General features: G+C 46.5%; 1 protein-coding gene across 1 annotated transcript in view; it reads left to right on the top strand.

The window, feature by feature from the left end:
- ADCY3 (adenylate cyclase 3) overlaps positions 1-23,715 on the top strand; it is a 102,238-nt gene that overhangs the window by 4,941 nt on the left and 73,582 nt on the right. Inside the window, exon 3 of the mRNA XM_081903767.1 lies at positions 19,231-19,380. Coding sequence (XP_081759893.1) covers positions 19,231-19,380 — 150 coding nt within the window. The remainder of the gene's footprint in view (positions 1-19,230; positions 19,381-23,715) is intronic.

Below are 23,715 nucleotides of genomic sequence, written 5' to 3'. Positions count from 1 at the left end.
GAACAGCTGGACATATAAAGGGCCCCATTGCCTTCAGCAGCTTAGGGCTTCATCAAACCTAAATCCGGCCCTCATGGCATCCCAGCAAATAATCGGTCCATAGGGAAGCATGCAGTTTCTACAGGTCCACCTTGAACTTTTTAAGAAAGCTGAGATCTAAATGTTTGAAACAAATAAATAAATATTGGTGGGCATAATTTATGTGAACTCCACGATTCAAAGGGCGAACGATGAAGGGCCTTTGCGAAACCCCTGGGTGTAATAATAATAATAATATATTTCTACCCCACCCATCTGGCTGGGTTTCCACAGCCACTCTGGGCAGCTTCCAGCAAAGTTTTAAAATACAATAATTCATCAAATGTCAAAAGCTTCCCTAAACAGGGTTGCCTTCAGATGTCTTCTAAAAGTCCACTGTTTCAGATATTTTGGGCACAGAATGATGCACTGGAGAGCAGCAGAAGGTCTGTAAACAGTATAAACAGTATGCTCTGCTCTTTATCCCAGGAGATTGCATATAATTCAGGGATGGCTTCTTCCTTTAGGGGAGCAGCTGGGATTTCCCCTTGAGGAATAACTCTTGCAAAGAGAGTCCACTATGCTAGTCCAGTTGTCTGCGTTGGGAAGCGGGGGAAAGATGCTTGGTTTAGACAACGCGATGCCTTCTGGATTTTTTAAAAAATATATTTTTATTGGGATTTTTATGAAAGTGATGCAAAGCAGTTCCAAGAACAAGTCAATGACCAAACAGTAAAGAACAGTCAAACCAGATGGCATCAGGGTGGAGGCATAAAGTAACCAGCAGGAAAAATTATATCAGGTATATACAATATGAATCACATTTTTTTTTGAAGTTGTATCGAAAGGAAAAGATCGTCAGAAGTTGAAAAGGCATGCAACTCAAAGACTTTATTTTCCATATGTCCAGTGATGAAAATGGAAGTGGTTGTTGCAGTTGGTCATTAAAGGTAAAGGCAAAGGGACCCCTGACCATTAGATCCAGTCGCGGACGACTCTGGGGTTGCGGCGCTCATCTCGCTTTACTGGCCGAGGGAGCCGGCGTACAGCTTCCGGGTCATGTGGCCAGCATGACTAAGCAGCTTCTGGCGAACCAGAGCAGCGCACGGAAACGGCGTTTACCTTCCCGCTGGAGTGGTACCTATTTATCTACTTGCACTTTGACGTGCTTTCAAACTGCGAGGTGGGCAGGAGCAGGGACCGAGCAACGGGAGCTCACCCCGTCACGGGGATTCGAACTGCTGACCTTCTGATCAGCAAGCCCAAGAGGCTCAATGGTTTAACCCACAGCGCCACCCACGTCCTGCAGTTGGTCATTACCAACGTTTAAAATGAAGTCTTACCATCCAGTAATGAAAGAGGCCACTTTAGCTTTTCCCATCCACTTGTTGAACTACAACCCCCATCATCCTTGACCACTAGGCTTGCTGGCTGGGGGCTTATGGGAGTTGTAGTCCAAAATATTGACAAAAGGTGGTGTGGACCCAGGTGTGGACAGGCTAGTGATTCGGCTCTTGAAGAGGGAGCTTCATATTTTAAAGTAAAATATAAGATGATAACAAGATAAAATCCACTAACCTCTCCACCTTAGTCATCTGAGATCAAACCACATTTAGACCACACCTGGAGTTCTGGCTTGGGAAAAACCTTGCCTTGATCTTTGACTAGCCAGGATGAATTTCCATGCTTTTCCTAAACCTGCATTTTTTTGGCTAATGAAATCAAAGAAAGCAGAAGAAACGCAAGGGCCGTTCCGTGCATGAGGCTTAGACTTTCTATGTTAAAGCTAAATTTGCTCATAGCAAATAGAAAGAAGAAAGGAGGAAAGCCGACTCTTGAGGACTGTGGGATATATCCAACTTGGGGCAGTCGGAGATGAGCTTATAACTGAAATATAAAAGAACGTTTTAATACCAGCCCCAAATGAAAGAGATCCTTTATGCATGCCGAAGGCACTGGGAGGCAGGTGGAGGTATGAATCGGAAGAGCCACAAGGATGTTGTACTCGCACAATCCTTGGGAAATAAATATTTTCACTGGGCTTTCCTTCAGAGTAGAGTCAAAAGGTGAGGCAGGGTGACTGGGCCTGCAAATTCTCTGCTATGGGTAGTAAGACTGCAAGCCTCTTCACTTACCTGAGAGTAGGGGCGTGAGGCAAATTAATCTGCATTTAAAGCATGGGTAGGCAAACTAACGCCTGGGGGCCGGATACGGCCCAATCGCCTTCTAAATCCGGCCGGCAGACGGTCTGGGAATCTGCGTGTTTTTACATGAGTAGAATGTGTCCTTTTATTTAAAGTACATCTCTGGGTTATTTGTGGGGCCTGCCTGGTGTTTTTACGTGAGTAGAATGTGTGCTTTTATTTAAAATGCATCTCTGGGTTATTTGTGGGGCATAGGAATTTGTTTATTCCTGCCCCCCAATATAGTCTGGCCCCCCACAAGGTCTGAGGGATGGTGGACCGGCCCCCTGCTGAAAAAGTTTGCTGACCCCTGATTTAAAGGCAACACTACTCGATTCACACTTTTCGAAATAATGCAATAACCGAGAGAGGCATAAATATGTATTTTTACATGAAAACAATCTAGAAATACATTATATTCGTGAAGATTGCTTTGCAAGAATGTGCATGTAAGGCAAAACTGTATACAAATGTTTATATATTGGGAGAGGTTTGGGCTAAAATGCAGGTGAATTTTCATGAGGAGCTTTCAGAAAACAATTTGCAGGCCGATGTGCAAATGTGGAGAACGTAAGATGTGAAAAATTAAGAAACTGAGCGAAGCCAGAATGGGCAGGTTTTTCTCATCCCTACCGGCGAGTAACCTCCGTCGAACATAAAGGAGGCTCATATCCAAGTCAACAGACACAGGGCTTTGCTGCAAGAGATCCTCCCACCTTTTCTATCTTTCCATCCACAGAATTAGCTCATTTATCCCTACCCTTGCTAAGAAGCTATGTTGATTGTCAGGAGACTGGCTTGTGGGTACAATAGGAAACTGAGTGGTTTGCAAGGAGTTGTGCAACTTCAGCTTGTAATTGGAGAATCTATTTCCCCCCCCCCCCAAACGCTTCCTTACACTGAAACTCCCAGCAAGTAGAAAACCAACAGAGTTGTGTGTGTGTGTGTGTGTGTGTCCCTGATGTGCTCATTTTCTATCAGCAGATATATTGTCTTAGGCAGCAGGGCATTCAAAAAGTTGTGGCTGCTGGTCTCCTTGCTGGCCCAAATAGGACTAATTTAACCAGCTAGCCCTGGTGATCATCTAATGTTTATTGGATGGCTTATTGATTTTTAAATTGTGAATTTATTGTCATTCACGTTTTATGCTGTATTTTATGCTGTTTTTTGTTGCATCAATTAAGTGTTTTAAATTTGTTGTTAGCTGCCCTGAGCCCCTTTTTCTGAACCGGGAAGGGCGGGGTATAAATAAAAATTTATTACTATTCTTATTATGTAAAAACACGCTGATTCCCGGGCCATCTGCGGGTTGGATTTAGAAGGTGATTGGGCCAGATCTGGCCCCCGGGCCTTAGTTTGCATACCCATGGCTTAGTGCATCGTCTGAACGCAAGCTCACAGTTTAGCTCTTGCCAGACAAAATATGAGCTGCAACCCAAGTTTTTCCAGTGGTTTGTGGCTTGAGCCTGGATTGGGAGTCTAAGCCAAACTGTGGCTTGACTCACGGTAGCAGTAAGAAAACCAAAGAGGAAGAAGGCGAGTGCTAGCTCCTCTTGCAGAACTCGCATGTGCGGTTTTGACTTAGCATGATGTGCAAACCATGCCACTGTTGGCATGAAATAAAGATTAGCTTGCAATCCCCGCAGACAGGCTTGCTCACCACGCAGTTAAATGCCATTGTGAACGTTTGCTTTCAAGATGTCGAGCAAGGGCAAAGTTCACGTGTTAACACTTTTGTGTGTTTATCTTGTGTTGATTTGAAGCTCCCCCCCCCCCCCCAATGGATGGGAATAAAGGATTTGGACACACTGAAGCAAGCAAATAAATACATTTTTTTTTAAAAGAGAGTGCTTTCCAGAGTAACTAATTGCAGTCACAAACAAATGAGGCCATTAAGAGCTCTGTGGATTTCACCACAAGCCACTGGGAAAGTGAACTTGAGGTGTCTCTCATAAATATAGCTCCCCCCCCCTGCAGTGGGGGATTTCTCCCACCAGATCTGCGTGGCACTCTGGTCCAGCCTTCGCGGTTTCCCACAGGGATCCAGTAGGATGCTGCAGTACAGTGGTACCTCAGGTTAAGTACTTAATTCGTTCCAGAGGTCTGTACTTAACCTGAAACTGTTCTTAACCTGAAGCACCACTTTAGCTAATGGGGCTTCCTGCTGCTGCTGTGCCGCCGGAGCACAATTTCTGTTCTCATCCTGAAGCAAAGTTCCTAACCCGAGGTACTATTCCTGGGTTAGCGGAGTCTGTAACCTGAAGCGTATGTAACCTGAAGCGTATGTAACCCGAGGTACCACTTTTTGTTGGACTAGAGGGGCAATGGCCCGGTACAATGGGCGCGTCTTAAGTGTCTAAACAAACTGCTTTTTACGAAAAACCTCAGGGTGCAACTCAGCGTGGAACTGCTGCCATTCCTACTTTCAGACCTGGAGCTCCTCGGAGCCAGAGTTTGCCTCGCTAGGCTGGCCCTGTGCTATTTATAGGAGCGAGTTGTGTGTACACAAATTTTCTGTCACAATAACTGCACACAAACACACACACACACTCGGAGGCCGGCCGCCCCAGTGGGGCGACGTTGGGAGTTTGTTTGCGTGTTTTCAGCCTCTCTGCCTCCCTTGCCCTCTTTAGAGCTAATTGCTTGTGTTTAACGCAGGCAAGTAAAGCCCTGGGCGCCCGTCTCCGCGGGGAGCAACCTCCTCCTGAGCCATGAGCCTGCAGGAGAATAACATACACTTGGCCGGGGAGACGGCAGGCCTTGGACTTTCTGCTCCAGAACCTTTCCCGCTGCGGTTAAGCCCGTTTTTGGACATGCAACTTGCTCATAGGGGGGGGGGGGTACATCCGAAAAATCAAAAGTGGGGAGGGAAGGAGGTGGTTTGTGAGCGTGATCCGCTGCTGTTGACCCTGAGGGCTTTGCGCTTGCAGATTGCAAGGACAATCCACAGCCTGCAACAAAAATACTGTCGTGCGTGGATCATACAATCCTAGAATGGTGTTAACGGAGAAATCCGAGGGCTCCCTTGGACAAAAAAACAAGGACACCAGCCAGGAATACCAGAGCAAAACAGCAGCCAGTAGGCTTGGTCTTTATTGAAGACGGTCGCGACAGGACTCCCACCTGCCACCAGGTGGAACAAAATGGAAGCCCAGAACAAAAGAAGACCCCAACTTTTATTAGTTACTAATCCCCCAAACTACACCCCTAGAACTACATCATTGACACATCACAAAAAGGAGGAGTTGAGGGAGGAGTTATGGAGGTAACCTGAGTTTCTTGTCACCTGGCTGGTTCCTCCTTTCCCCCTCCCCATGAGCCATTTCCAGAGGACAAAGGGGAGCTGGCAGTTTCCTGCCCCCAGAGGGAAGATCTGATCATTGCCCTTTGTTCCAGTCCATGTTGAATCCAGTTCCATATGCAAGTCCTTTGTGACCTTGATGGTCTTCTGTCTGGGACCATCAAGGTTGTCATGCCAACTGGGTAGGGCTCCTGTGCATGTGCTGGTACAGTTAAGGGATTATGGCCGTCCTGTATCAAACCATCCCCCTTTGATAGTCCTTCCTTCATGGAGTAAAATAAAAGTGGACCGGTGTAAATCCGATGTATGGTTGATTTACTATGAATTTATAACAGAAATGTTGTGTGTGAGTGTGTGTGTCGTGTTTGTGCAAACTGAATGATTGGGGGCGGGGAGTTTCTGGCAACAATGGGAAGGGGACCGCAAGGGTCATCTAGTCCAACCCCCTGCAATGCAGGAATCTTTCACCCAATGTGGGGCTCGAACTCCTGACCCTGATATTAAAAGTCTGGTGCTCTACCAATCGAGCTATATCTGCCGTCCATTGCTATTGCTTTCTCTATCCCATACCTCCCAACTTCCATTTTCTGGTCCTTGCCCCCCACAGACACTCAGTGTTCTGCTTAGTCCACACTGGGCTGTTTTGGGGTTTCTTCCCTTTAGATAAAAAAAAAGGTAAAGGACCGCTGACCGTTAAGTCCAGTCGCGAACGACTCTGGGGTTGTGGCACTCATCTCGCTTTACTGGCCGAGGGAGCTGACGTTTGTCCGCAGACAGTTTTTCCAGGTCATGTGGTCAGCATGACTAAGCCGGTTCTGGCAAAACCAGAGCAGCTCACAGAATAATAATAATAATAATAATAATAATAATAATAATAATAATAATAATAATAATAAATTTATTTATACCCGCCCATCTGGCTGGGTTTCCCCAGCCACTCTGGGCAGCTTTCAACAGAATATTAAAATACATACAGTGGTACCTCGGGTTACATACGCTTCAGGTTACATACGCTTCAGGTTACACACTCCGCTAACCTATAAACAGTGGTTCAGGTTAAGAACTTTGCTTCAGGATAAGAACAGAAATCAGGCTCTGGCAGTGCGGGGGCAGCAGGAGGCCCCATTAGCTAAAGTGGTGCTTCAGGTTAAGAATAGTTTCAGGTTAAGTACGGACCTCCGGAACGAATTAAGTACTTAACCCGAGGTACCACTGTAATCTATTAAACATTAAAAGCTTCCCTAAACAGGGCTGCCTTCAGATGTCTTCTAAAAGTCTGGTAACACTGTTTACCTTCCTGTCGGAGTGGTACCTATTTATCTACCTGCACTGGCATGCTTTTGAAGTGCTAGGTTGGCAGGAGCTGGGACTGAGCAGCGGGAGCTCACCCCATCACGGGGATTCGAACCGCCGACCTTCTAATCGGCAAGCCCTAGGCTCTGTGGTTTAAACCACAGCGCCACCCGCGTCCCTTTACCTTTAGATACCCCCTTTCAAAATTACTTCTTCAAACCCAAAGCTCTTTCCAAGCCTGCTAGTACTGCCCTCGTTTGCCTGGGTGGTTTTGGCTACATAGGATAGGTACCGGGGTTTGGGTTTGGGTTTGCTGTCCCAGATGCCTGCAGGAAGCTCACAAGCAAAACCCAAGCGCCAGACGTCTCTCTCCCCTCCTGCAGTTTCCAGAAACTTCAATTAGGAAGCATTTAATTTCATTTTACTTTTAAGTTGTATACCGCCTTTCTATATTACTATGCCCAAGGCGGTTGACAGCAACAAAATATGCAGCCAACAGCACACACTTTATAATAATCTGACCCACTGCAAAAAAATTGTAATGAAACATGGCTTTAAAATGGAACGACTCATATCAAATAAAGTAATATTCAATAATCTATTAGAATATAATACTACACAACAAAATTAATTCTCAGAACATCAGCAAACAATTAAAAGGAAATTGACATTTGCAACAAATGTTAACTACGATCGATGAAAATAACCACGTCACAATGCATGAAATGCTATAATGCAAAAGGGTCAAACTGAGAAACGAAGACACGCAACTTATAAAACCATTAATTTTCGTTTTTATTTTATACTCTCAACGGAGGCAGAGCGTCTTTCTGTGCTGTTAAACTATGGAACTCACTGCCGCGAGAGGCTCTTGGGTTCGAATCCTGCTCGAGGGTTTCTCATTGGTTGGCCGATGTGGGAACAAGATGCTGGACAAGATGGGCTCGTGGGCTCATCCAGCAGCCTCTTCCTACATTTGCTTTCTCTCTTTGTCCAAACCCGGAGAATACAAATGGCCGAGGGAGAAACCACCGCTGCAGATCTTGGGCCAGGCCACTCAAAGCTTTCCTTTTGGGTCATGCTCCTTCCATGGTTTATGGGCTTCCCGGGAAAACGGTGATCTCCACCCCAGAGAGAACGGGTGCAATTCTTTTGCAGTCATCGACCTCTCGGAGGCTTCCTCAGTGCTCCAAAAGCAGGTTGGTTGCCATGACAACTCTGAGGAGCTAAAAATAGCAAGTCCCTGGTGCACATTTGTTGGGGCGGTGGCTTCCCTCCCTCACCCCCCCTTCAAAACCTGCGGAAGGGGATATCCCTCTTCTCTGATGCATTTATTATGATTCTATATGAACATGAACCTTTCTCCTACCATCTGTGACTGGATTAAAGACTTTCTGATAGATCGGACACAAACAGTGAGGACTGGACGTGTAACATCTAATTCCTTAAAAATCAGCACTGTCGCACCACAGGGATGTGTGCTAAGTCCCTACCTGTATTCATTGTAAACATACGATTGTGTATCATCCGACCCGTCTACTGCAATCATTAAGTTTGCAGATGACACCACCACAGTGGGTTTAATAACAGGTGGAGACGGATCAGCGTATAGAGGGGAGGTCCAAAAAATATCTACATGGTGCCTAGGGAACAACTTGCACCTTAATATCAGCAAGAAAAATGAGGTGGTGTTGGACTTTTGGAGGAAGAGAGGAGAACTAGCCCCGCTGTACATCGGGGAGGGCTGTGTGGAGAGAGTCTCTCCCTTTAAATTCCTAGGCGTTTATCTCAGTGAAGACCTTACTTGGAAAATAAATGCAACCCAAGTGGTTAAGAAAGCCCAACAGATACTCCATCTCCTCAGAGTCTTGCAGAAGAACGATGTCAATCAACATTTGATGATCTCCTTCTACCAGTCAACAATAGAAAGTGTCCTTTCCTACTGCATCACGGTGTGGTACGCTGGTTTGACATCATCTGATAGGAAGTGCCTACAGAGGGTGGCGAATACAGCACAAGATATTATGGGCTGCCCCATGAATCCGCTGGATGAAATAGCGGAAGAACGTTGCCTCAGGAGAGTGAGGAAAATTCTCAGGGATGATTCACACCCTGGCCGGCACTTTCTTGATCTCCTGCCCTTGGGCAGAAGATATAGAAGCATGATTAGTCACGCCAACAGGGTAAAGAACAGCTTCTATCCGTGGGCTGTTTGGCTGCTGAATGAAAAGATAACAACAGGGCAACTGACTTTGGGGTTTGGTGGGTGTGCGTCAGTAAACGAGGGGAATTAAGACTAAGAGAGCTGAGTGGGGGTGCTGTGTAATCTCACTGCATACAAGTTGTACAAGTGACAACAAAGTATTTCAATTTCAATTCAATTTCAGTTTATTATCCTCCTCTCCCCCAACTCTGCCAGATATTCTACTGTTTAGCTTCCCTGCTGTAAAGCTGCCGCCTTTTCCTTCGCTGGAAAGGCTTTGTGGCTGTAAGAGCTGTTTGACAGTGGAACGGATCCTTCCTTGGAGGTTTCTAAGCAGAGGATGGATGGCCACCTGTCAGGGATGCTTTAGCTGAGATTTCTGCATTTCGGGGGGGTTGGACTAGATGACCGTTGGGTCCCTTCCAACTCTACAATTCTACAATTCTGTGACAGCAGGTGCAGCTTTTACCCTTGTCCTTGTTTCTACCCTTGTGTGTTGTCCCATTGCATTGAATTTAGATTGTTTATTGCAAGGGTCCCCAAACTAAGGCTTGCAGGCCGGATAAGGCCCGAGGGACTCGTTTATCCGGCCTGCAGTGACCTCCGCTGCCGCCGCCTGCTCTTATCGGCGCTGTGCTGTGCGGCTGCCCACTTTCGGGTCGGAGCACGCACCGGAAATAGCTTGTGCGCATGCGCAAGCGTTGTATGCGCATGCGCAAGCGTTATTTCCAGTGCACATCCGGGTCGGAGGAGGCCCAGGCACATGCGCACAAGCTATTTCCGGTGCTCCTCCGACCCAGAAGTGCGCTGGAAATAGTGTGTGTGCATGCGTATGGGCATGCGCTCCCCTGCCCTCCGGCCTGCCCCACCGCTGGAGACACCGGCCCGAGGCAGGGTAAGTTTGCTAACCCCTGGTTTATTGCATTCATATCCCACCTCCCCCCACCCCCCAGGTGGAGCGCATGGTTCTGTCCCTCCTCGTTTAATTCCCAGGACAACCCTGTGAGGTGGGTCAGGTTCAGAGGCCCACCCTGTGAGCTTCATCCGCGGCTGAGTGGGGGATTCGAACCCTGGTCTCCTGGGTCCTGGCCTGACATTCTCACCGCTGTAACCACGCTGGCTCAATTTGCATGCCCGCTGTTCGACAGTGGTTCAGTTGTTTTAACCGTTGTTTCCCGAGCCCCGCTGCGCTTTGCACCAGGTAAATATTGACGAGAAACTTTGCCTGGTGATTTGCAATCAAGGAGGAGGAAAAGGAGGAAAAAAAGAAAGACACACAAAGAGTGTGGGGAGGATGATTAAAAGAAATATATACAAGTTGGTATTAGTAATGGGGACCTTACAGAGAGCCTCCGTGTTCAGAGACATTGTATCTCCAAATATCAGTTGCTAGGAACATACCGTATTTTTTGCTCCACAAGACACACTTTTTTTCCTCCTAAAAAGTAAGGGGAAATGTCTGTGCGTCTTATGGAGCGAATGCGTGGTCCCTGGAGCTGAATTGCCCGGGGCAAAAAGCAGATTGTGCTTTTTTTGTTTAGAAAGATCGAATGGGGTGTTGAAAGGAAGCCGCTGAGCAGCTGATCCGCAAGCGATCTGGAGGGAGATAAGGGATTCTAGTGATAAAGAAGGCTGCCTGGGAGTGGGGAGATAAAAGCACATGGATCCTCAGGATTTTTGCATTGGGTCACCCCAAATTCACCATCAGATCACATGTCTGTGGCCACAGCACGAACCACAAAAATCATACATCCACTGTTTCGTTCAGAATATCTTTTTTTCCTCTAAAAACTAGGTGCGTCTTATGGTCAGATGCGTCTTATGGAGCGAAAAATGCGCTAATTCTTTTCTTGTAATCTGCTCTGGGTACTTTCTGTAGGATATAAGAGCAAGATAGAAATAATAAAGGGCAGTAGCAGTAACTCTAAATAAACAGAGGAATCTGCCTTCTAGCGAGCCAGAGCAATAGCTTAAGTATCCTGCACCGTGGAATAATAATAATAATAATAATAATAATAATAATAATAATAATAATAATTTATACCCCGCACATCTGGCTGGGCTTCCCCAGCCACTCTGGGCGGCTTCCAACAAAATATTAAAATACAGTAATGCATCAAACATTAAAAGCTTCCAACAGGTGGCTAGTAGCCACTGACAACGCTCCCTTCCATGGATTTGTTTAATCCTCTTTTAAAGCCATCCAACTTGGTGACCGCCAACTGCCTCCTGTGGCAGGGAGTTCCATAGTTTAACAGCGCACTGCGTAAAGCTTTTTTCCCATCTGTCCTGAACCTTCCAGCCTTCTTCCATTGGATTGCGATGCATGGTTTTATAAATTTCTACCATGTCATCTTTTACTTGCTCTGAAGTTGACGCTGCCTCTGATTCTAGCCTCCTTGCTGGTCCTTGAGTTTCGGGGATAACTCTTTTTGGAGGAAGTAGGAAGTTAAATAGTGTGGCCTGAGAATCGTGGGTTTTTATTTCATTTTTAAGAAACGGCAACCAGCGATTCAAATGCAGTGATATTTGAAAGATAAACGAGATGTTGTGTTTACTGTCTCCCAGCAACCCCAGAGAAGACGTGCTTAATGCAAAACTCATAAAATAGCTTTTTAAAAAATAAAACGAAAGTTTGTATAACTGGATAAACAAAGCTTTTGGCGGCCCGAGTTAAAGTATGTGGGTCTGCGGGAGAGAGATGGAGCTCATGGGAACTGTAGTCCGAAATATCTAAAGAGCACCCAGTCTGGGTCAAAAAGGATATTGTAGATCTGGAAAAGGTTCAGAAAAAGGAAACCAGAACTCATCAAGAGGAGGAGAGACTTCCCCAGAGGTTGCAGAAAGGGTTGCAGCATTTGGAGGATTTAAGTTCGAAGAAAAGGCATGTAAGAGAGGAATCGAATCAAATCTTTATGATTATGGTTGATGGACCAGCACAGAGAGTTAAAGGAGACAAAGTAGAGAACATGCATTATCCAAATGTGTACAGAGGATGAAATAAAATAAGGTAGATAGATTTTTCCAGTTACTTAAAATGAGCACTGTCATTTTTAAAGTGAATGTTGCATTACAAACTCCAAAAAGTAAAATCACAGTTCTTAGTGGCCTTTTGCTCTCTGTAGAGGAGTGCTTGGGAACATTGAAGGTGATGGATGCATGTTTGTGAGGAATGGTGGAGGAGGGATGCTGATGATAACAACAACAACAACAACAACAACAACAACAACAGCAGCAGCAGCAACAGCAGCAGCAACAACAACAACATGTCATTTATATCCTGCCCATCCAACTGGGTTTCCCCAACACTCTGTGTGGCTTACAGCATAATTATTGTTGTTGTTGTTGTTTAGTCATGTCCGACTCTTTGTGACCCCCTGGACCAGAGCACGCCAGGCACTCCTGTCTTCCACTGCCTCCCGCAGTTTGGTCAGACTCATGCTGGTAGCTTCAAGAACACTGTCCCACCATCTCGTCCTCTGTCGTCCCCTTCTCCTTGTGCCCTCCATCTTTCCCAACATCAGGGTCTTTTCCAGGGAGTCTTCTCTTCTCATGAGGAGGCCAAAGTCTTGGAGCCTCAGCTTCAGGATCTGTCCTTCCAGTGAGCACTCAGGGCTGATTTCCTTAAGAATGGATAGGTTTGATCTTCTTGCAGTCCATGGGACTCTCAAGAGTCTCCTCCAGCACCATAATTCAAAAGCATCCATTCTTCAGCAATCAGCCTTCTTTATGGTCCAGCTCTCACTTCCATACATCACTACTGGGAAAGCCATAGCTTTAACTATACAGACCTTGGTTGGCAAGGTGATGTCTCTGCTTTTTAAGATGCTGTCTAGGTTTGTCATTGACAGCACAATAATAAAAAGATAATAAAACATCAGCTGGCGATTTGATCATGAGGAACATAGATTGCTTGCCGGGGAGGGGTGGTGATGGGTGTGCAGACTGCAGAGTTATTTGCATGCCTGCGGTGTGTCTTATCGTCTAAATAGTCTGTAGATAGTGCTGGGGTGGAACCAGTGACCATGATACATGCCAGCACCAAGGACATAGGGAAATGTTGTTGTGAGACGATGGAAGGAAAGTTTAGGCTGCTAGGGAGGATGTTGAAAGCTAGGACCTCCCTGGGTAGCTTTCTCTGAAACGCAACGGGTTCCAGGCATAGGGGCAGCTTTGTAGTGTTAATGCATGAATAGCATGGCAAGGAGGGGTTTGGATTTGCTAGATGCCCTGGGGGAACATTTTGGAACAAACTGGGCCTGTACGAAAGGGACAGGCCCCACTCGAACTGGGATGAACCCAGACCATTGGTTCTTAAAATAAAAGTCATTCTGGACTCACAGCTGTCCATGGAGGCACAGGTCAATTCTGTGTCCAGGGCAGCTGTTTACCAACTCCATCTGGTATGCAGGATGAGACCCTATCTGTCAGAGGACAGTCTCGCCAGAGTGGTGCATGCTCTGGTTATCTCTCACTTGGACTACTGCAATGCGCTCTATGTGGGGCTACCTTTGAAGGTGACCCGGAAACTACAACTAATCCAGAATGTGGCAGCTAGACTGGTGACTGGGAGCGGCTGCCAAGACCACATAACCACCGGTCTTGAAAGATCTACATTGGCTACCAGTATGTTTCAAAGCACAATTCAAAGTGTTGGAGTTGACCTTTAAAGCCCTAAACGGCCTCGGTCCACTATACCTGAAGGAGCGTCTCCACCTCCATCGTTCTGCCCGGACACTGAGGTCCAGCGCCAAGGGCCTTCTGGCGGTTAACAGACCACTGTACAGTGGTACCTCGGGTTACAACGCTTCAGGTTACATACGCTTCAGGTTACAGACTCTGCTAATCCAGAAATATTACCTCGGGTTAAGAACTTTGCTTCGGGATGAGAACAGAAATCGTGCTCCGGCGGCACAGCGGCAGTAGGAGGCCCCATTAGCTAAAGTGGTGCTTCAGGTTAAGAACAGACCTCCAGAACGAATTAAGTTCTTAACCTGAGGTACAACTGCATTTTAATACTTTGTTGGAAGTGGCTTGGGAAACCCGGCCAGATGGGCAGGGTATAAATAATAAATTATTATTATTATTATTACTCCTACTACTACTACTACTATTTTCAAAAGGTGGCAGAGAAGCTTTCAAACTGATGGTCCATAACAAAGCCGACAGGAGCCAAGGAGAGTCTGGTTTGGAAAAATCCTCCCTCTGGGGTGAATATAAAGGCAAAAACGTTTGTGGCAATTTAAAATATAGAGGGGTAGAACTTGGTATTATGAGTGCAGAGGCACAGGGCAGCGATTCAGATGGAACAAAGCAGCACAGGTCAAAACGCGAGTGCCAAAGATGCTTGAAAAGAGAGAGAGCGCATGGAAGTGTTTATGTGCTAAAGCTAGAAGTCTCCGAACCAAAGAACTGGAGAGCTTGGTCTTAGGGGACGGCATTGATATATTAGGCAGAACGAAAACCTGGCGGGGATGAAGACGACCAGTGAGGACACTGTCCTCTCTGGATATAATAATGTTCAGCAGTAGTAATTTAGACCCTCACAGTTTCATTACTGCCAGTTCTACTGCTTCTTACTGCGTGTTTCACCCCAGAGTGATAAAAGATTACTGAAGAGGTTGAAAACCTTTCATCCCACAAATTTCTACCTTAAAATGTTAAATGTAGCTGTTCCGTTAATACTTAGGAGTTCTTACCCATTGTTCTCTTTCCTCTTACTGACAAAGTATTGCCTCTTCTCCTTCTCCCCACCCATTTCCATGCACTGGTAGCATGTACTGTATTTTTCGCTCTATAGGACGCACTTTTTCCCCTCCAAAAATTAAGGGGAAATGTGTGTGCGTCCTATGGAGCGAATGCAGACTCCTTGCGCTGAACTCTGAAGGCTTCAGGTTCCTTTAGCTGAAGCCGGGAGAGCAAGACTCTCCTGGCTTCAGCCAAAGGAACCTGAAGCTTTTGGAGTGCAGCGCGAGGTCCTGCTGCACTCCAAAGGCTTCATCCACGTACCTGCCTGGAAGCCGGAGGAGGAACAGAAGGGTCTCCTTCTGTTCCTTCTCCAGCTTTGCTTGAAGGGGCGCTGCGCAGTTCTCCCTCTCTGTGCAGGAGAGGCGACGCGCAGAGAGGGAGAACTGTGCAGCGCCCCTTCAGCCACGCACCTGCCTGGAAGCCGGAGGAGGAACAGAAGGGACTCCTCTTCTCCGCTCGCTGTCTTGGCTTGTGCCACAACTCCGGCAGGGAGAGGTTGTGCGCAGCCTGTACGCTGCTCTTTGGGGCTGGGGGGAAATAAGATTTTTTTCTTGATTTCCCCCTCTAAAAATTAGGTGCGCCCTATGGTCCGGTGAGCCCTATGGAGCGAAAAATATGGTATGTTTCTTTGAGTTTCTGTCTTACGGTATTTCCAAGGCAGGTAGTTAAACTTGCACCCCTAAACCCACTCACCTGGGAATAAGTCGCACTGAATGCAATAATATTTATTTCTGAGGAGACAGGGGTTTGTATCCAAACTAGCACTATGTGCCACTTTAAATGTGTCTGTGGGGGAATAGGGGTTATGGTTTCGTTTTGCTTTGTTCTTGTTACGTACCGTATTTTGTGTTTTTATCTTGTATTTTTATCCTGTGAACCACCCTGAGATATTCAGATGAATTTAATAAATAATAATAGCTGCTATCCTTCCCCAGAAGGACAGTTTCAATCTCTCCCATATTTCCAGATTTGTCCTTCTTTCTTTCCATGTTGTTTTATAATTGTCCTTGAATAGGTTTGTGTTTTTCGGCGAGACCCCCAAATATTTTATTTTCTTTACCACTGTTATTTCTGTTTTACTTTGCAGCTGATCTGTTTGTTCCATGCTCATGTTTTTCACCATCATTTTATAAATTTTCAATCCTGCCAACATTCCAAATTCTTCAATTACTTTTAATGCTTCTGCTGTCAAAGTTATAGGTTCCTGTACTGTCAAGACTATATCGTCGCGAAGGCTTTAACCTTATATTCTTTTCGGCCACACTTTATCCCTGTAATTCTTTCTGTCTCACTTATATATTTAAGTAGTACTTCCAACATTGGTATAAATAACAGAGGTGAGAAAGGGCAACCCTGTCTTGTACCCTTTGTGATTTGGAAGCTCTCTGGTAATCCACTGTTTATTATAAGTTCTGCATTTTGTTCTTTGTAAATTGCCTCTATACCCCTTAGAAAATTTGTACCTATGCCCAGTGATTCTAAATTCTTTTTCATAAAGGACCAAGACGCGTATAATAATAAAATATAAACGCTACTGGTAGGACAGAGAAGGATGCTCTGGAGGTGATGTCACACTGCACACCACCAGAGAGGGCACAGTGCTAGCTAGAAATCTCCAAAGCAGGGGTCAGCAAGGCTTACCAGCCATGGGCTGGATCAATCCCACGGAGATTGTTCGTGGGCTGGATATTCATGCCTGCGCAGAAGGCAACTGTTGGCGTCTGGGCATGCGCAGAAGCTATTTCTGATATCTGCGCGTGCGCAGACGTGATTTCTGCACCGCTCAGTGAGTCCTCGCACGCTGTGCTGGATTAGCACAGCACGTGGGGACTTGCCAAGCGAGCAGCTCGGTTTGGGGGCGGCTCGTGGGCTGGTAAAACGGTCTTCGTGGGCCGCATCCGGCCCATGGACCGCATGTTGCCGACCCCTGCTCCAAAGGGACGGACCCCTCCACAAAATTTCTGTGGGTGGCTATACCTGGCTCCAAAAGGAAGTGGGTGCTGCGGACGAACTATTGTCCCCCCGATCAAAACGCTCAAGGAGACCTTGAGCTGATGAGTGAAGTCCAGGAAGCATCTGAAAGGGGAGACAAAAGAGTGGTGGGTGATTTCAGCTATGTTCACATGGACCGACGCGGTGTAAGGCAGATTCCTATACAGTGGTACCTCTGGTTAAGAATTTAATTGGTTCCGGAGGTCCGTTCTTAACCTGAAACTGTTCTTAACCTGAAGCACCACTTTAGCTAATGGGGCCTCCCGCTCCCGCCACACGATTTCTGTTCTTATCCTGAAGCAAAGTTCTTAACCCGAGGTATTATTTCTGGGTTAGCGGAGTCTGTAACCTGAAGCGTATGTAACCTGAAGCGTCTGTAACCTGAGGTACCACTGTATTCCAGCATCGGGGACATGCACAACTGTTTCACACCAAGTCAGACCACTGTCCCCTCAGCCCAGCATCTATGTTCAAATATTTTAAAATTAGGCATCGCCGCAGCATCTGAGCCCAGGCACGATCCGGCTTCTCTACGGAAGGCAAGAAACTGTTTGCTGCAAAGGCTATCAGAAGCAAAGCTCCGTTTAAGAAATTGCTCTCCCTAGGTACCTTCTTCAGGCCCCTCGACACACAGATGCTTAGAGACCTGGCAGGTTTTTTCTTTTTTCTTTTCCAAAACACCTTAACCAGTTGTAATTAGCAAGGTCATGTGAGAGGCATCTGAAAGGGCTGCCAGGCAAGACCGGGGGTGGAAATACCGTATTTTTTGCTCTATAAGACTCACTTTTTCCCTCCTAAAAAGTAAAGGGAAATGTGTGTTCGTCTTATGGAGCGAATGTAGGCTGCACAGCTATCCCAGAAGCCAGAACAGCAAGAGGGATTCCTGCTTTCACTGCGCAGCGATCCCTCTTGCTGTTCTGGCTTCTGAGATTCAGAATATATTTTTTCTTGTTTTCCTCCTCCAAAAACTAGGTGCGTCTTGTGGTCTGGTGCGTCTTATAGAGCGAAAAATACGGCGCTTGGTGTTCTGGGAACAGCCGGGACACCCACACATACTTTACCAGGAGTAGTGGGCCGGGGAGGGTTGCCAATGTTTTTGCCAGCTCTTGCTCCTCTGCCTTTAACAGCAGCTTTGATTTGCAGGTCCCTCAGCTTCTCTTGATGCTCCACAAAGCTTCCCTTGTTGGTGTAGGCCAGGCACCCAAAAACTCGGCCCTCCAGATGTTTTGGGACTACAATTCCCATCATCCCTGACCACTGGTTAACTAGGGATGATGGGAGTTGTAGTCCCAAAACATCTGGAGGGCCAAATTTGGGGGTGCCTGGTGTAGGCAGATTCTGTGCAGTAGCAGAAGAGTTTTATATGTTGGTTTCTCCACCTTCTCAGCAGGAACAGGACAGCACTTTATGAAAAAACAAATTGAAACAATGGGAATTAGAGGAAGAATGGGAAAGGCTATAGCAGAGATATATCACCAGCAAAGAGCAAGGTTAATAATAAACGGAAATTTGACTGAAAGCTTTCCAACCACCAAGAGGACAAGGCAGGGCTGTCCCTTATCGCCCTTACTATTTATACTAGTTCTGGAAATCCCTTTGCAAAATATAAGAAAGGAAGACAAAATAAAAGGAATTGTAATTGGGGGGGGGGGGAATCCTATAAAGTTAGACGACTTAATAATAACAACAGAAGACCCAAAGGAAAGTCTTCCAGTGGCATTAGAATTAATTAAGACATATGGGAAAATGGCAGGACTAAAGGTAAACTACCAAAAAACCAAATTATTAACTAAAAATTTAAGTGCAGATGAAATAAAGAACTCCAACAACTGATGGGTTTAGAAATTAAGAATAAGGTAAAATATTTAGGGATCTGGTTATCAAAAAAGAATATTAATTTACATGAAGACTACCACTCCCATCGGGACGCGGGTGGCGCTGTGAGTTAAACCACAGAGCCTAGGACTTGCTGATCAGAAGGTCGGCGGTTCAAATCCCCGTGATGGGATGAACTCCTGTTGCTCGGTCCCTGCTCCTGCCAACCTAGCAGTTCGAAAGCACGTCAAAGTGCAAGTAGATAAATAGGTACCACTCTGGTGGGAAGGGAAACGGCGTTTCCGTGCGCTGCTCTGGTTCGCCAGAAGCGGCTTAGTCCTGCTGGCCACATGATCCGGAAGCTGTACACCAGCTCCCTCAGCCAGTAAAGCGAGAGGAGCGCCGCAACCCCAGAGTCGGTCACGACTGGACCTAATGGTCAGGGGTCCCTTTACCTTTACCTTTACCTTTACCAACTCCCATCAGGGGCTGAAAGGAGTTGTGGTCCAAAACATCTGGAGGGCTGCAGTGCAGTACTGACCAATGGTGACCTCTTACGCATAGATGCGACAGGAGCCTGGTTGCTCTCGTCTTCCATACCTGCCTCTCCTGGAGCAAAGAAAGGGCCTCCATCTTCTGCAGATTGACTTACCACCTCTTTCATTCTCCCCTTCAAGATCTTGTCCAACGTTGCCATCTACCTGTGTACCATCTGCGTGGGCATCATGTCGTACTACATGGCCGATCGTAAGCACCGCAAGGCCTTCCTGGAAGCTCGTCAGTCTCTGGAGGTCAAGCTCAACCTTGAGGAGCAAAGTCAGCAGCAGGTAAGAGATGAATTGCTCCGACAGTAACCAACATTATCTCCCTGTTTCACATCTGCATGAGCAGTTGAGCTGGATACCCAGGGAGGACAGGTCTACTCTTGGTGGTTCTTTGGTTTCTAGTGGTTGGTGGAGTCTATGTCCAATAGACATCTTTCCTTGCTGCTCCTCGCCAGGGATGGGCTATGGCTCAGTAGTTTTGGATCTGAGGTGAGACACCCACATAGCAGAAGTTGCCCCCAGTTCTGGGCGGCTCCCAACAGATGATTAAAAACACGATAAAACATCAAACATTAAAAGCTTCCCTAAACAGGGCTGTCTTCAGATGTCCTCTAAAAATCAGATACAGTGGTAACATGAGCAGAACACAACCCGTGTCTGTGCGGGTCGTGATTCGCCGCTTCTGTGCATGCACGTGACGTCATTTTGAGCATCTGCGCATGTGCGAGCGGCAAAACCCGGAAGTAACCCTTTCCGGTACTTCTGAGACGCAATCTGAAAAGATTTAACCTGAAGCAAACATAACAAGAGGTATGACTGTAGTTGTTTATTTCCTTGACATCTGATGGGAGGGCGTTCCACAGGGCGGGTGCCACTACCAAGAAGGCCCTTTGCCTGGTTCCCTGTAACCTCACTTCTCACAGGTAGGGAACTGCCAGAAGGCCCTCAGCATTGGACCTCAGTGTCCAGGCTGAACGATGGGGGTGGAGACGCTCCTTCAGGTATACTGGGCCAAGGCCATTTAGGATTTAAAAGTCAGCACCAACACTTTGAATTGTGCTTGGAAACGTACTGGGAGTCAATGAGGGTCTTTCAGGACTGGTGTTATGTGGTCTCGGTGGCCACTCCCAGTCACCAGTCTAGCTACCGCATTCTGGATTAGTTGTAGTTTCTGGGTCACCTTCAAAGGGAGCCCCACGTAGAGCGCATTGCAGTAGTCCAAGTGGGAGATAACTAGAGCATGCACCACTCTGGCAAGACAGTCTGCGGGCAGGGAGGGTCTCATCCTGCGTACCAGAGGGAGCTGGTAGACAGCTGCCTTGGACACAGAATTAACCTGTGCCTAGATGCTCGACTAGATTGCCTGATCCAGGTTTTTAGTAGGCTCTTACGTTCGCCTCCTCCAAAGAACTTGAAAGTGGCTTACATAATGGATCGCAAGCATTGAAGGCTGTGACAGTCCAGAACATCTGCAAGGGAACAGATTGAGGGAGGTTTGTTTGCAGCAGCTGTGTCATGTGCAGAGGGGAAAGGTGCGCTCACACACCATTCCTGGGTGCTTTGGGAAGGGGGCTAAGAATAGACATGCCGCTCTTTTTATAGACGCGGCTGCATCCAATTCACAGCTGCTTTAGGCCCCCTGTCAACAGCTCCTGCTGTCTGTCCCACACCAAGGCGGCTCCTAACGCCTTCCAGACCCGCGTCACCAAAGTGCTATTGATGTCAAGCCGGAGCTGCGGGTTCATGGGGAGATAAACTTTTGCAGGCGTCAGAGAGCGCACGGCTGGGTCTTTGAAGAGATAGTTATGCATTGCTGTGAGAGAGACAGGCAGCATATCACCAGCCCAAGGCTTGTGCTGTACGACTGATAAGCAGAGACGGGTTCCCCTGTGAGGGGCAAAAGATAGAGAGAGAGAAAAAGGCAATGGAAGTGGAAAGGAACACGGAAAGTTTTTGAGATGTTGACAAATTCCTTTAAGCAGAAACTTGACCTTTGCTCTGCATTCTTGTGCATGACCCTCTTCCTTTTATACATCAGGACAGGGAAGTACAGCGGTACCTCGGACGTCAAATGCAATCCATTCCAGAAGTCCGTTCGACTTCCAAAACCAAGGCACAGCTTCCATTTGGTTGCAGGAACCTCCTGCAGCCAATCGGAAGTCGCAGAATTCGTGTCGGACATTTGGGTTCCAAGGAACGTTTGAAAACCGGAACACTTACTTCTGGGGTTCCGGCTTTCGCGAGCCTAAATGCTTGACTCGCAAGGCGTTTGGGATCGAAGGTACAAGTGTTCTTAACATGTGGCTGCTAATTGGATACCAAGATTTTTAAAAAATTATTTCATAAAATTTATACGCTGCTTGGTTGTGAAGAACCTCAAAGCGGTTTACAAAAAGATGGGATCGAGAAAGAATTACATCCCTACTTTAAAACGCACAAAAGTTAAAATGCTAAAACGGAATAAAATGACTTCAGCTTTCTAAGAATCTGGAAAGGCTTGCCTAAACAAGAATGTTTTTAGCAGGTCCTGAGAAGATCACAGTGAAGGCGCCAGCTTGATCTCAACAGGCAGGGAGTTCCACAGTGCAGGTGTAAAGGGAAAGGTAAAGGGACCCCTGACCATTAGGTCCAGTCGTGGCCGACTCTGGGGTTGCAGCGCTCATCTTGCTTTACTGGCCGAGGGAGCCGGCATACAGCTTCCGAGTCATGTGGCCAGCATGACTAAGCCGCTTCTGGCGAACCAGAGCAGCGCACGGAAACGCCGTTCACCTTCCCGCCAGAGTGGTACCTATTTATCTACTTGCACTTTGATGTGCTTTTGAACTGCTAGGTTGGCAGGAGCAGGGACCAAGCAACGGGAGCTCACCCCGTCGCGTGGCGCTGTGGGTTAAACCACAGTGCAGGTGATGCCACACTAAATGACGAAGTTCTTACAAATGTGGAACGGATATCGTAGAATTGTAGAGTTGGAAGGAACCTTGGGTTACATACTCTTCAGGTTACAGACTCCACTAACCCAGAAATAGAGCTTCAGGTTAAGAAATCGTGCTTCGACAGTGCGGCAGCAGCAGGAGGCCCCATTAGCTAAAGTGGTGCTTCAGGTTAAGAACAGTTTCAGGTTAAGTACGGACCTCCGGAACGAATTAAGTACATAACCTGAGGTACCACTGTATGTAGGCTATAGGAACAGGATCAGAAACTTAGCTTGTGCGGTGCTTAGCTTTGAAAGTGCTCTATAATTAGTCCACTTTTAAAGCTTTGTTTTAATAACATTTTGTGAGAGTTACAACCAGTAGAATGCATCACTTTGAACTGGGACTTTGAGTGAACATTTTGGAAGGGTTTAAAAAAACACCAAACATTGGTGCATATTTATACTATTCTTCCCTCTTGAAACATGCACGCATTTTGTGCTTCTATACTTAGGTTCCATCTTTTAACCATATTTGGGTAACTTTCTCCTAAACCTTACTAAACCGGGACATGGTTTGTTGCTTATAAAAGGCTTTACGGAGGGAAAGTTCCCAGTGAGCTGAATCCTTGTTGTTTGGGAACTAAAGCCTTGCTTTCGTCTGTAGATCAGTCTGGATTCTGGATAAATCACAGCCTTGCAAATGTTCCTTTCGCAGACCTTGTTTGTTCATTATTGCTGGGGAGAAGACAACTCACTGCTTTAAAAGCACTGTAGTGGAGTCAGGTTCAAATAGCACTGAAAAAATAAACGGAAACCTTCCTGTCACTATCTTCCTCAACCCAGCTAGCATTGAGTTTATTTGCTCTAAACACTCCTAATCTGCCTTTTCAGCTCAGAGAATTTTCAAGGCAGCTTCTAGCAATGAAGACAAACAATGATAGCAAAGATAGCTCATAAAATATAATTACCGAAAAAAAATATAGCCAATAAAACAGCGCATTTCATAGCCACAGTGGCAATAAAAAGAACCCGAGAGATATCATTCACGGAGAGCTTGGGCAAATGAAGCATTTTTGACTCGGTGTCTAAAAAGCAGTGATATATATCGTGGAAACCACAGGAGAGGAGAATGAAATTGTGTTCAGATTCTGCATGTGGGATCCCCACACCAGACACCCGGTTGCCCATTGTTAGAACAATATGCTGGTCTAAACAGCCTGATCAATCGGGGCTTTTTAGGTTCTTACCACTTGGCTCCTCTGCAAACTTTTAGTTTATTTGCAGTGCTTATCCGTCTCTAGGAAGGTCTTGATGTGTTCATTTTAGTGTATCTTTCATCTTTGTTGGAAGCCGCCCAGAGTGGCTGGGGAAACTCAGCCAGATGGGCGGGGTACAAATAATAAATTATTATTATTATTATTATTATTATTATTATTATTATTATTATTATTCATCCTAGCACAGCTTCCTCCTACCGCTGTAGGCCTGGAAAGGAGGGAAGCTGCCACTGTTCAAAATTTGCCAGGCGCATTTTGCACCAGCACGCAGGTGGTGCTGTGGGTTAAACAACAGAGCCTAGGGCTTGCTGATCAGAAGGCCGGCGGTTTGAATCCCCGCGACGGGGTGAGCTCCTGTTGCTCGGTCCCAGCTCCTGCCAACCTAGCAGTTCAAAAGCACAACAAAGTGCAAGTAGATAAATAAGT

Source organism: Podarcis melisellensis (genome assembly GCF_964234715.1).
Source record: "Podarcis melisellensis genome assembly, chromosome: 3".
Classification (NCBI taxonomy): Eukaryota; Metazoa; Chordata; class Lepidosauria; order Squamata; family Lacertidae; genus Podarcis; species Podarcis melisellensis.
The sequence above is the reverse complement of the archived record's forward strand: the minus strand, read 5'-3'. Positions and strand labels throughout refer to the sequence as shown.